Raw genomic sequence first — 13007 nt, forward strand, 5'->3', positions numbered from 1 at the left:
CGGAAAATAATTTTTTTTTTTTTTTTTTTTTTTTTTTTTTTTTTTTAGCAGTTTAGTGCCAACACAGGGGAAATAAGTTGCTGGAAAAGCAAAACTGTATGCAGCAAAGTTAAATGAACCATTTAAAGTAATAGCCATATCTGCTCCCTGGTATCTGATGTTTTAAATGTCAGAGTGGAAGAAATTTGCTGGACCAATGTGCAACTTTATTTAAAGACCAGGGTTAATGATTCTTTGCATGCATATTTACTTTATTTGCCTCTGCTTGTTTTCTTTTTCCTGTTAGGCTGATGATAAAGACACTGGGAATTACAGTGCCATGCAATACAGACTCATCATTCCTCCAATCAAGGACGGTAAAGAAGGTTTTGTGATTGAAGCTTACACAGGGCTAATAAAAACTGCTATGCTGTTCAAAAATATGAGAAGATCCTATTTCAAGTTTCAGGTCATTGCAACTGATGATTATGGAAAAGGACTGAGCAGCAAAGCAGAAGTACTTGTAAGTATGAGCCAGGCATTATCTTTATGGAATAATTCCTGAGGAAATTCAAACACTACATAAAGTTTCATTCCAGTCAGACCTATAGGAAGGCCATAAACTGTATGTACTTAATCTTTTTAATTCATTGAAATAAAGTGCTTTTTTTTTTTTTTTTTTAAACCAAAAGCTTCTATGACCACCTGAAACGTGTTCATGTTTCGTGCAGAGATACCAATCTCAGTTACCACACTAAACATGGTGTTCAGTATTTTATTTATTCAACGAGCCATTGCTAATGGTTCAATTTAAATTCTAATTGTGTGCATTAAACATGGGCCTAAATTATGTTCTGGGTGTTCTGGAACCAGATGGCAGCAAAGAGAGTGCTGGGTTTGTGCATGACAAGTATAAAGCAGATCCCATCTGCGTGGTCGGACAGAACCATGCACAGATCATCTCCACCTGTGGCAGCAAGGTGCAGCCAGCTCCCACATCTTAGCATGGTGTTAAACCCCAGTTAATAAGCCAAGCTGAAAGCTTGCTAACTTGGGCTGTACTCCGTGTTGACATGAGTAGGTCAGTTAGATCTGGTGTATCTTTTTAGTGCAGGCAAATATCTGAGCAAACAGTCTCTAAAAGCTAGAAGTCAGTTGACTTACCAGGAAAAGCCAAGGTTGTCGTGTCTTAGTTGCTCATGTCTGGAAGGGAGACAGAGACACAAGGAATAATTTTGGGCTGAGACTATACTTGAAGTTTTCAGGGAAGCAATGTTTCAAAACTGGCGGCACCAGCTTTAGGCCTTGAGCTCATCGTTTTGTGCTGAGTAAAGGACATTGACTTAGTCCAGTCACAGAAACTATCAAAGCTAAATTTCTTTAAAGCCTATATAACTTGATGGATTGGATTAATATTAGCATAATGTTGTAGGGATGAAGTGCATTATCTAGTTCATGGGAACACTGTCAAATGATACAGATGATAGCCATAATACTTGGTATATTGAGTTATGCAGGAATACAGCAAATAAACATAATGTATGATGTCCTCATGCTTGACCTCCCAAAATGATAGGGCATTCTCATGCAATTTATGCAGTAATAGTATATTAAAATGTAGCCAGAAGGTATCGACATTAAAATTAGAAAGTGAAGTACGTCTCATTAATTTATAGAGGTATCGTTAGGTTGTCCGAGTGAGTGATGAGCAGTACACTCGGTGGTTTTGAGCAAGGCATGAAAGCTTGGAGTAGCTGTAGATACAATTACATGCTGACACCATCCCACCATGACAGTTTGGGTTTGCACTGAGCAAACGCATCCATACGTGCAGACGCTTTCTGACTAGACTAAGCTGCTCTTGGGCTTCATGATCTGAACAGAATTTGTCCTGCTGTCAGTATGGTGTCAGGTGCTCGGACTGTGAGGTGTTATTCCTTTCAATACAAGCTCAGGGACTGCACATAGATAAGGAAAATTAATTGAATTACTCATGTGCAAAAGAATAAGATGTGGGGAAGAAGACAGGAAAGTACAGGGAGGAAGTCTAGGGAGAAGAGCTGGGGCAACACCCAAGGGACAGTACTGGGAAGAACCCAAGCAGAGCGAGGTATCCTCCAGAAATGGGGCCAGGATGCTTCTTCAGAGGCCTGACACAGCTCTGTGAGCGTCTTAAGCTGCCAAAGCCACTGGTAAAATGTCATCATGCTATAGGGGATGGTCCATGGGAACAATACCAGGCTGTTTCTGCTGGCTGGGCCTGGCAGGATGGCTCAGGTTAGACATCTGTAAATCTACAGTTTGGTTCCATACAATAGAATTTCTCTTTTTAGCCTCTATGAGACAAAGGAAGAAAATAAGAAAATACATTTTAAAATCAGTTTCCTGCAAGTAAGCACTTAAAGATACTGAGTAAGCGTGGATAGTGAATCCTCACTATGACATCATCTTTAATCAAATGTTTGTTGGGGTTTGGGGGTGTCCCAAGGCCCCTTCTTCATTCAACTCTCAGCATAAACTACTGCCAGGAATCCCTTGGTGCCATATAATGAACAAGACTGTAGGCTCAGCCTAGCTTGATTTAAGAACTGGAAAGTGACTGGTGAATGAATCATGGGATCGAAGGGCTTATGGGCTAATAGATATCAACAATTATATGCTTTCATGCTTCTGCTGCAAACTTCCACTTTGTTGTGGTACTTATTTAATTTAACCTGGAACTTTACTAGTTCTCAGCAGTGTATTCCTCAGATACTTATGGCCCTGAGACATCTGAGCGTGCGGACTTCCAGCCCTATAATTGAGGCTGGTGCCTGCTACTTAACATCCCAGATCCTGGATGTATTTTTGCTCAGTAGATGGGAGGTAGCAAAAGTTTTCTGAGGAATGGTGGGTCGGATGATCCCTGGTACCTGTGCCGCAAATAGGTTCCAGAGCACGGTGATGGTGGTGCTTCTCTATGGAGAGCCTTTGCTTTCCCACACTTCCACCTCTTCTCCCAGCGTGTTTCTGTCTCTCCTCCAGTGGAAGGGAACAGTTTCTCCCCACAGCTTTTGCTACAGTGTAGTTAAATTTGACTTAGTTCCTCAACTTACTGCTATTTTCAGTATTTGAAAAATGAAAGCCTTTACAAATGGGGATTGCAAGCAAGTTAAAGTTGCTATGGAAACCTCAACTTTTTCTTGATTTTTGTTCAACGCCCTTGTTTTACTATAGGTTGCCATGATTGTGTGTTTATTCCTATTTTTGTGTATGAACAAGTAGTCATAATTGTGATTCACTGAATATCAAAAGAACTATTGCCTTTTTTTAAGTGTTGCATTTATGCAGTACTCATACAGGGCTGCACAGGGGTTGCTCGGATTGGCTAATGTCATTAATTCTATTAAACTGCTCATTCCTTTAGAGTTTCTTTCAATGATCTTAGCCTCAAATTTATTTTGAGTTCATTATAATTCTGTGTTCTACACATGTAAATCTGTACATGCTGATCAGTGCATCTGATGACATTTCAAGAAATATTTTAAATATTTAAAGTTGAATTAAGCTTCAAAGCTGGTGAATCAGTGTTTGATGTGAAGTATATTATGGCTTGTCTGCTGCAGTGCTTGCAGGGCTCAGGCTTCTCTTTTGAAAATCAGGAGTTGTGGTTTTCTTTTAGAATTGAATCGGCTAACTGATTTTTTAATTTATGAGATTTAACTTTGTCTTTTCCAAGAATCCTCTAGAGGGAGTATAGGTTTGGAGTATAATATTTGCTGTCATGCCTGTATGGATATGGGGCAAGTTTTAAGAAATATTTTATTTACCTCACCAGTATGGGAAGTAACTGTTCCTGACACAACCTAAGGAGAGGCTGGCTGTGCTAGAGAAGAGAGAGCTACTACAACATGAAAAAGTATTTAAGAGGGAGGAAAAACCATGCAATCGTTTCACTGGAAGGCAGCCTTTTCTTGGGATAAAAATAGCTTGGATAGTCTAGATCAGGAGATGTGAAGCAGAGTTTATCAACTCTGCTGAGTTTGATGCATGTGTGTAGTCCCCTGTGCACACTGGCCGTCCAACCTGCTGTTGAGAAGCAGAAGAGTTACATTGCCTTTGTCGTAGAAAACGCTAATGACAGAGATTTGTTCTGAGGCCAGTCTGGTGGAATCCTGGATTTTTATTTTTTTTTAAACAAAGCACACAAGTATTGAGTGTATTAGAGGCATTTTTTCTGGACCTTTTATAGAAAAAAGTTCAATTGTAAAATGGTTATATACAGTTTTATGATACATAGAGATAGAAGTTAACAAACAAATTGAGATTAAAATAAACTTTTACTGATAGCTTCAAAGTATGAACAGGCAATGAACAATCTCCTTTGTGATTTTCTGACAAAGTATTATTGATTTAGTTCAATTAATCTTGTATTTGCATTTACATTGGTGCAAATTATGTATCTCCAAGGTTGGATTTTCCTTTCAAGTCATGAAAAATACCTGAATGCTCCTAAGTAATTCTGAATATGGCACATGGGAAATCCGTGATTCTGTAAGTAAAGTCTAAAGTATGAAGAACAGGTTTTGTAGTCTCCACCTTAAAAATCTGTAATTCTGATGCAGTCCTGTAATTACAGTTTTAGTTAAATCTTTGCCTGCTGTTTATTCGTTTTGGCTGCCAAGCAAAGCAAGATTTCCCAGCTCTCTTATTCGGAATTAAAATGAGAAATGCGTACATCAGGGCATGGCTGTGAAGGCAGGAAAGTAATTATTCCATTCTTCTTTGTATGAGGAGGATGTTATGCATGGGAGTGCCAATTGAATTTCACTCTTTTGTTTCCAGGTCTCTGTGGTCAATCAGTTGGATATGCAAGTCATCGTCTCTAATGTTCCTCCCACCCTTGTGGAACAAAACAAAGATCAACTCATAGGGTAATAAATTTATTTACTCTACAAATATCAGACAATTCACTGGTTTTATGTTTAGATTCAGCAAGGAGTGCTCCCTTGACATCATGATCTCCTTTTTTGACAAAGACTTGAAAATGAGCAAGTGGGTTTTTTGATAGGGAACACAATTGGCTGAGTGATGGCACTGCCCCCTCACCCCACATTTCCCCCTCTCTGGAGAAGGCAGAGGTACAGCGCTTCTTTGCTTGCACATTTGCCCACTTTGCAGGCTGAAGCTTGGCTCAGAGCTGCCCCTCAGAGCTGCCCCATAGTGGAGCCTCCAAATAGCAAGCACAGAAACTACATCTGTCAAAATCCAGGTTGTAAAATAAAGCACATCTCCAAAAGGTTGAGGCAGTGTGTCTCACCGAGTTGTATTGCTTCACTGTGATTTTATTTGGGTGATGTAGCTGTAAGGGAAAGCAAAATTTAGAAAATTTATGCTGGTGCAATTAATACCACTAACATCGTTACAGAAAATTCTGATTGAAAAAAAAAATGATAAGGGAGTGTCATTATTCAGGCCTAGCATGTATAAAATATTGTGATGGGAGGGGGGATGGATCATTGGAAACATTAATGCTTTTCAATAAAATTGAAGTATTTTATCATACTGGAAGCGAGCTAAAATCCTTTTGGTCAAATATGTTTTAACAGCACACATACACCACCACATCATCAGCTTTCATGAGTCAAGTTTTCACACGTAGCTTGTTTTTGTAAGACAAGAACAATTTTCTATTCTTTGTGGCTTATAATCAGGAATTCAACAATATGGGAAAGAAGATACTTTAGGAAACAGTTTAAAAAAAAAATCTTTGTACTCTTCTGTCACTTTATTCAGTAATGGACGGCATTTCTCAGATTTCAACAGGTCTCTTCCATTCTGACTGTTGTCATACCTTTACTTTTCCATGGAAATTGAAATACCTTAGGGTTGGTGATGTAATCACTCACTGAAAAGGAAGCATGTTGTCTCTAAATGGTTCATGTCTTCCCCAGGCTAGGAAAAAATATTGACGGGTTTGCTTCTGAAGATTTAGGACATGTTTGCCTTTTCTCTCTGTTTTGAGCCAGGGGTAAGTTAGGTCTCATAGATTTTAATGTCAGAAATACTAATTAAGTTGTTCAGGCAATAGTCTATATTCACAGGGACTCTCTTTTCCTAGAGCTAAGAACAATAACAGAGTCTGCTTGCTTAACACTTAAGATCTAGTTTTCCAAAAGCATCAGGTGTTGGTGTTGGCTGGAGAGAAAAGAACAATTCATCTTTTAGTGGCAGTAATAGGAAAAGTTTGCTTCTGCTTTGCTAAGCCCTCAAGTTCACCTTAGGGTGCTGCACTGAACAAATTTCTCTTCACACAGTAATTTGTAGCTTTCCTGGGCTTCTGTTCTTTTGAGTGGAGAAGATGAACACATGTTCTGTACCGTGTGTTTCTACATCACATAGGCTAGATCTCATGCTTAAATTTAACTTAGGCTGTGTTTCTGATCCTCCCAGTTTTGGACTGTCCTGGAGCCAAAGGCACCACCAACAAAATAGAGACAGCTCTTACAGAAGGTGGCTTGAAAACAGGGTGGAACAAGCCTGGAACAAACTCAGTGAAGAGTCTCAACCGCATGACACACGTGTCATGGTACTGAGAGCGCGAATGCCGCGATAGGTGGCAGGGCAAGAACAACAAGAGCAGACAGCGTCTCGCCCTTTCACCATCCCTGCAAAAATCTCCTTTTGCAAATGCTGGAGCAGCTTGCTTCCAGCTCCCAGCAGGTCTCAGCAGTGTTCAGTGCCTCAGCAATAAATTGTGCTGTAACCATACTCTCCTTCGAGGCCCAGAGGAATAGCTGGCGTATCCTGCCACTATCTTGGAGCAGGGCCCAGAGCCACATTCCTCGGTCTCTGTGCTCCAAAAAACTCTCTTCTGCCAGGTTGGAATCCTTTAAAACTTGTTTCATGCTGTTCTGGTCCTTGTGCATGGAAGTCTCTGACAGCTGTGTAAATATTTCACAGTGAATGAAGCTTTTCAATGAGTATAAAACTGAAAAAAAAAAAAACAAAAAAAACAAAAAAAACAAACCAAACCAAAACATGGCCAGGTTTTGAACTCTTAAAATTAGCTTGGGAAGCTTTTATGTTCATGAACACTGTAAGACCAGCAAGTAAGTATATAGCATAAGAATATTACTTCTAAGGATAAGCTTTTAAGGACAACCTTTGCCAGAAGCGACTGCATTAGCTTGTTTTAAAATTGTCACATTCTTTACTGAAAATATTTGTAGAGAGCAAAAGTCTTGGAAATACTTTTGCACATGTGTACTTGTCTGTTTCACATAAACATGTTTTCATCTCATTGCCATCCTCAAATTTTTTGGATTTTCCTTCTAAAGTTTAAAGGAATGCTATCTCCCTGTTTTTATAAAGGCTTTAATAATTCATGCAGGACACAAAACCAAAATATTAGGAATTTGTGTTTTTTTCATGCATTATATGGAAGATATAACCACAGGCAAAGGGAGACCAAATAATTTGGAGATTTTCTCAGTATAAAGTACTTTCCCAAATAGGTTTCTGAGACGTTTCAAATAATTCACTAATTTACAAAATTAGAACACTTTGTATAATTCATTAACAGATAAAAAGACTATATCATTAACTAAATTAATCACTACAGAGGTTATTCAGCTCTTTCTCCTCTCATTTTGGCACTGGACTGATAGCAAATATTGAGCTCTGAAAATATAACATTTAACCACCAATTACAATACTCGGTGATGGGGAATGTTGGGGAAGTGGATAGTTGGCTGTTTTTTGAAATTATGCTGATTTTTCACAATTAAAAAAAAAAAAAAAAGCAATTTAAACAACTTTGGAGAACCAAGTTATAACAGATTCTCCCAACTCCCTGTAATTTTCACTAGAGAGTGGATACAAGGTATTAAGAAATACATAATTCAGTTCTTGCAGACTGGAAAGGCTGACTCAGCATAGCCTGAGATGTATGTTGGTTAATGGTCCAAATAAAGGAAGCATACCATAGATGAAAAGATTTAAAACATCACCATCTATTGCACTTAGGAGTCTGGGCTTTTTGAGGGATACAATGGGTATGTCTTCAGCTGACATTTCTGATAGTGTCATGATCCTTTGCAGTCATTCAGTAAGCACCTCGGTTTTCCTCCAACTGCTTTAATTTCATCAACAGGCTTTTCATATCCTCTGGACCGCACATCAATGTCAGATTTGCCATTTCTCTCACCCACTTTAATTACGTCTGTTCAGACAGGTCCGTTTATGTCTGCTACAGAGGGTGACAGAGAAAATGTAGTGAGGCTTAGTGGAAAATTCAGTGCGTGTTCCTCTCCTTCAGAAAACTTGGTGAAAGCAGATGATGTGGTTTTCTTTAAATACAGCAATTTTGTCAGTGCTTACTTGTTGGGAAGGAACAGCATTTCACCTAGAATAAAATAGCCAGCTTCATGCTTAGAGCATTTAGTTTTTTTGTTTTCATGTGACTGCACCTTAAACCTCTAGCTACAATTAGGTACACCACATTACCAGGAGACACCTGTGTCATCTGATATGTAATATAGAAGTGTTGTGAATTAAATTTGTCTGTACACACTTCTACAGTTGGCAAATCATTTTCTCTGAAATGGAATACCAGAGTGGCTCAAAATGAGTGCTTTGATTAAATACTCCATAGACATTCCTCTCGAAAAGGCTGGTTTTGCCCTACAGCATACACACCATAGAAAATAGAGATAATACTGCCTAGGGAATTCTCCTCCTGAAGCAGAGCTAGCCAAAACCATTTGGGCATCATTTTCAACATTAACATTCTTTGCATTGTGTGCACTTTCTGAGCCAGTCAGGTGGGTAAAGAAAATACATTTATTTGGGCTTGGACTGCTCTGGAGTTTTAAAGAATGGAATGAGGACAGCCTCTTCACTTTCAAAAATCATATGAGGTGTCCCATGTTCTTCCTGCAGTGAAAAGGGAGCTTGGCTCCTTGGCTCCAGAGACTCATCCCCCCTCTCTGCCCCCTCCTGGCAGGGAGTTGCAGAGGGCCAGGAGGTCTCCCCTCAGCCTCCTCTTCTCCAGACTGAACCCCCCCAGTTCCCCCAGCCGCTCCCCAGCAGACCTGTGCTCCAGACCCTGCCCCAGCTCCGTTGCCCTTCTCTGGCCACGCTCGAGTCACTCAATGGCCTTTTTGGGGTGAGGGGCCCAAAACTGAACCCACTCAGTGAGGGGCGGCCTCCCCAGTGCCGAGCCCAGGGCTCAGATCCCTTCCCTGTCCCTGCTGGCCACACCAGGGCTGACACAAGCCAGGATGCCTTTGGCCACCTTGGCCCCCTGGGCACACTGCTGGCTCCTGTTCAGCCGGCTGTCAATCACCCCCCAGGTCCCTCTCTGACTGGCAGCTCTCCAGCCACTCCTCCCCAAGCCTGTAGCACTGCTACAAGACATGGCAATGTGTAATGAAATGAGATGTTATGAGGCATCACTGGGATTCCAGCAGTCTTGGTACCTTTAGGAAAGGCAGACACAGCTCCCCCCTGGATGGGCTGCCTTAAAAGTTCTTGTTTGGAAATGCAGTGCTTCCGAAAGCACTCCTGACTCTCCCAAAATAGTCGGCCTTAGTGCACCAGTGTTTTTTCTTCTCCTCAGTCCATGAATTGTTAGAAAATGAACATGTGTCTCCTGCTGGATGTAGTTGCAGTATATAAATCACTCAGTGTTGTTACTTTTCCTATAGGTGAAGTACCATCCCGTTGCTTGCTTTGCAATTTTTGTCACTGAATTAAACCTAATTACAGGTGACTGGTCTTTTTGCATATTGGGATGGTGGCAATGAACTTGCCATTAAGCACTCTTCACAGCTAGCACTTACTTTCCTTGCCATTACCAAATGTTCTTTAGTCACAGGTACTGCTACAGCTGCTGCTTCTGTTTTTCCTCAGCGCTCTCTGACGTTGTTATATGGGTTCATTTTGCTCCTGGCCCTTTGGTTGACTTCCCCTCTGCCTTTTCCCCTTTCACTTCTTTGCACTGTATTGTTTCATTCTAAATTAAATTGCAAAATTATCAAATAAATAAATAATGAGTTTAGAGGGACGTTTCCCACCAACTGGCTGCATCATATTTCATATCCACCCTACATTTGTCTTTGCCTGGAGAACGCGTGTCCTGTGGTTCTCGCTCTGTACAATGTTTAACAGAGCCCATTCCCTTTCTTAGCTGATCTTAGCCTCCCCCCACTGTAATCAGGTTGATTAATAGCAGTAGGCTACCTTTATTAAGTTAGGTAATGGAGACCAAAGCTTATTCAACTCTGGCTTTTCCACTCGCTCCTTCTGCTGCCAGCTGGGAAGCACTGGTTCGGCAATCCCCTTCTCCCCTCTCCTCTCAATAATACCAAATGCTGTTCTGTTAATGTACTTTCTCTGAAGCACTATTGCAGTGCCAGGCTTCTCAGATAAAGCTGTAAACTTCTGTTTAGTCTGAAATTGCTTACTGTTGCAGTAAAAACTCTTTTGTACTGAGATCTGAAGATACGTCTTCTGGGTTAAAGTCAAGATGTCTGTTTTACTCTTTGTCGTGTTCTTTCTGCAACGAGGAAAAATGATACACAACCAAAAAGTTGGAGTGCATGTAGGTTTTTTTGGAGGACAGGATTATATACAACGAGCACAAATAGAAGAAAAGAAACATTAGCAATATGTAAGAAAGCAATTTCCTTTATGGTGTGCAATCCAATATGCTTTTATAGGATTAGGATAAGTAGGTATTAAGACGTTGTCTCTGGGTTGTTTTTGAAATAATTTAGATGTTATCATGCAGAGTAAATTGGTTCAGTGGTGCTCCTTCCTGCTAGACACGTGCCTTGTGCATGATATAAAAGTAGAAATCATCTGAGTCAAAAGGCTATTTTATAAATCAGGAATAGTCTTAGGCTTGAAATAAACCCCAGTTCTGGCTTTTTTATTCTACATTGCAGCCCAAAGCAGACTGATTTAGTTGACTAGTAAGGGTTTCCTGAGTTGTGTTGGCAGCTCCAAAGCAGCTTGGCACCTCTCTGGAGGCCACAGGAGTAGTGTGTCCTTCTCTGTGCTGTATGCATGTGGTAATAAGGCATCTGGAAGCTGGGGCCCAAGTGTGTCACCTCTCCAAAGCTATTGCTAGCTAACTGCACAGGAGGGGCTGGAATTGGTCCTTATCTTTATGTGAAAGGCCAGTTGAAAATCCAGCACTTCAGTTGTCATTTAATCTTGCAAAAACTCAACACAGCCGGAATTTGGATGACGTTGAGAAAAATTGAATGTACTGAGGTTAAATGAAACACTTGAAAAGTCCATATTGAAGTGTACCAGCAGAGCTGAATGCTCTCATCCCTGCACTGTTGCCAAATTTGCTTGCATTTTCAAATACCTAGAATATGATTTTATTATTACTACTAAGTTTTCCGGGGGAGCTAGAATTTTCAGTGGAGGATCCAAAAGTTATGCAAGATATCTAGTCTTCCAACACCTGTAGCTCCAAGTCTATGGCACCAGTTATTTCGGAGTCCTGAAAGAAAGAATGGATTCTTTTGGGTTTTTTTCATGTCTTCAAATATTTTTATGTGCTCCAGAAACATAGTAGGCTATCAAATTACTAGAGAACTGAAACATTTTTTTTTCCCATAGAATTTTCTGCTAAGAAGATTATGCAGTAATTACATTCGGATACTGTTGAGGATCTAAAATGTCCTGCAGATTGAATTGTTTCTTTTGTTTGTGTGCTGATTCGGAGGATACACGTACAATTGAGCAATTCAGCTCGAGGGTATAAAACTACTGAAACGCTGTGGTGCTCCTTCAGGCCTTGTCATGTATCTTCCCGGCCAGGGACAACAGAGGGTCATTAAACCTTGCTGCTGACTTACCGAATCTTTTCACGATGACTATTAGTCTAGTTGGGTAGCCATTGCAGCTGGGGTCTCGTGCAGGCAATTCCGTATCTCATATTTTGAGGTCAATTAACTGAGCTTTCACGTTAGTTTCCAAAGGAGCTTGTAATGCATCCCTTGCATTTTTCCCAGTAGCAGGATCTCTCCCATGTCTGGCATGCTGGGTTCGTGCAGCTGTGAGGAGAAAGCAGCACGATGCTGCGATGCCAGGGTGCAACCCTTAATTTGGCCCTGTGCTCAGCAGGGTCTCCTCTGCCTGTAACGGGGTGCAGCCACCTCAGCCCTGCCACGCGGAACGATGCTCAGGTGCACACGTCAGCTCGTGGCCGTAGCGCTGAGTGCGGCCCAGGAATGTGGTGCCTCATCTCAGATTTTGGGTTTTGCTTTGCTGGTTTCATAAATGTTCTGAGAAGCAGAATGTCATCAGCCAAGGGGCAGCTGAGCAGATCACCATACCTGTGGTTTATTGCCTTTTCATTTCTTTTGCATCTAAAGATGAAAAAAAAAAATCTCTGAGTTTTCAGGATATTTAGGGCCAAATTATGTCCTCAATGACAGTGAAAATCCTCCTGTCCTGTTTAATTTCACTGCTGTCACTGATGGGAATTCAGAAAGTGACAGTAACGAAGATGCACTGGGAGGCATTTCTGCTCATTTTCTGCAGAGCCAAATGGAGTTACAGCAGTTGGAAAGTCCCATCACATGCTAAGTTGCGGGTTCAACCTCTCACTACACTGTTGGGAGGATGGTAATTACCCTCATTGCATTAACAAGTGACAGAAGAATTTTAAGGTAACTTTTGCTGATAAACACAGTAGAACTGCAGATACTGTTGTTAAAGTATGCATTTTAAAAATTGCTTCTTGTGTGTAGCCCTACAAGCAGGTGACCACTTTCAGTAGAATTTTAAAACACTACACTGTTCTCAGCTGAATGACTTTTAAAGTAACTTTGGGGAACTGCCCTATTTTTAAGTTCATTCTGTAATTGCTCTCAGTCCTCAGTGCATTTTTATTATATATTTCAACCTAAATGTGCAATTTGTGTGTTTCAGATGAAATATTACTGTCATTCCACTATACTTTGTGGTGGTTTTTGCAATGTCAATTAAAGCCAGTGGCTGCAATGTACCTATTTTTCATAGTC

General features: G+C 40.6%; 1 protein-coding gene across 12 annotated transcripts in view; it reads left to right on the forward strand.

Annotated features, from left to right (window-relative positions):
* PCDH15 (protocadherin related 15) overlaps positions 1-13007 on the forward strand; it is a 457138-nt gene that overhangs the window by 406993 nt on the left and 37138 nt on the right. For all 12 annotated transcript variants that reach the window (XM_026851785.1, XM_026851794.1, XM_026851792.1 and 9 more), the window contains 2 exons: positions 287-502; positions 4804-4892. In XM_026851785.1, coding sequence (XP_026707586.1) covers positions 287-502; positions 4804-4892 — 305 coding nt within the window. The remainder of the gene's footprint in view (positions 1-286; positions 503-4803; positions 4893-13007) is intronic.

Source organism: Athene cunicularia (assembly GCF_003259725.1).
Source record: "Athene cunicularia isolate RWA chromosome 6 unlocalized genomic scaffold, athCun1 chr6_part2, whole genome shotgun sequence".
Taxonomy (NCBI): Eukaryota; Metazoa; Chordata; class Aves; order Strigiformes; family Strigidae; genus Athene; species Athene cunicularia.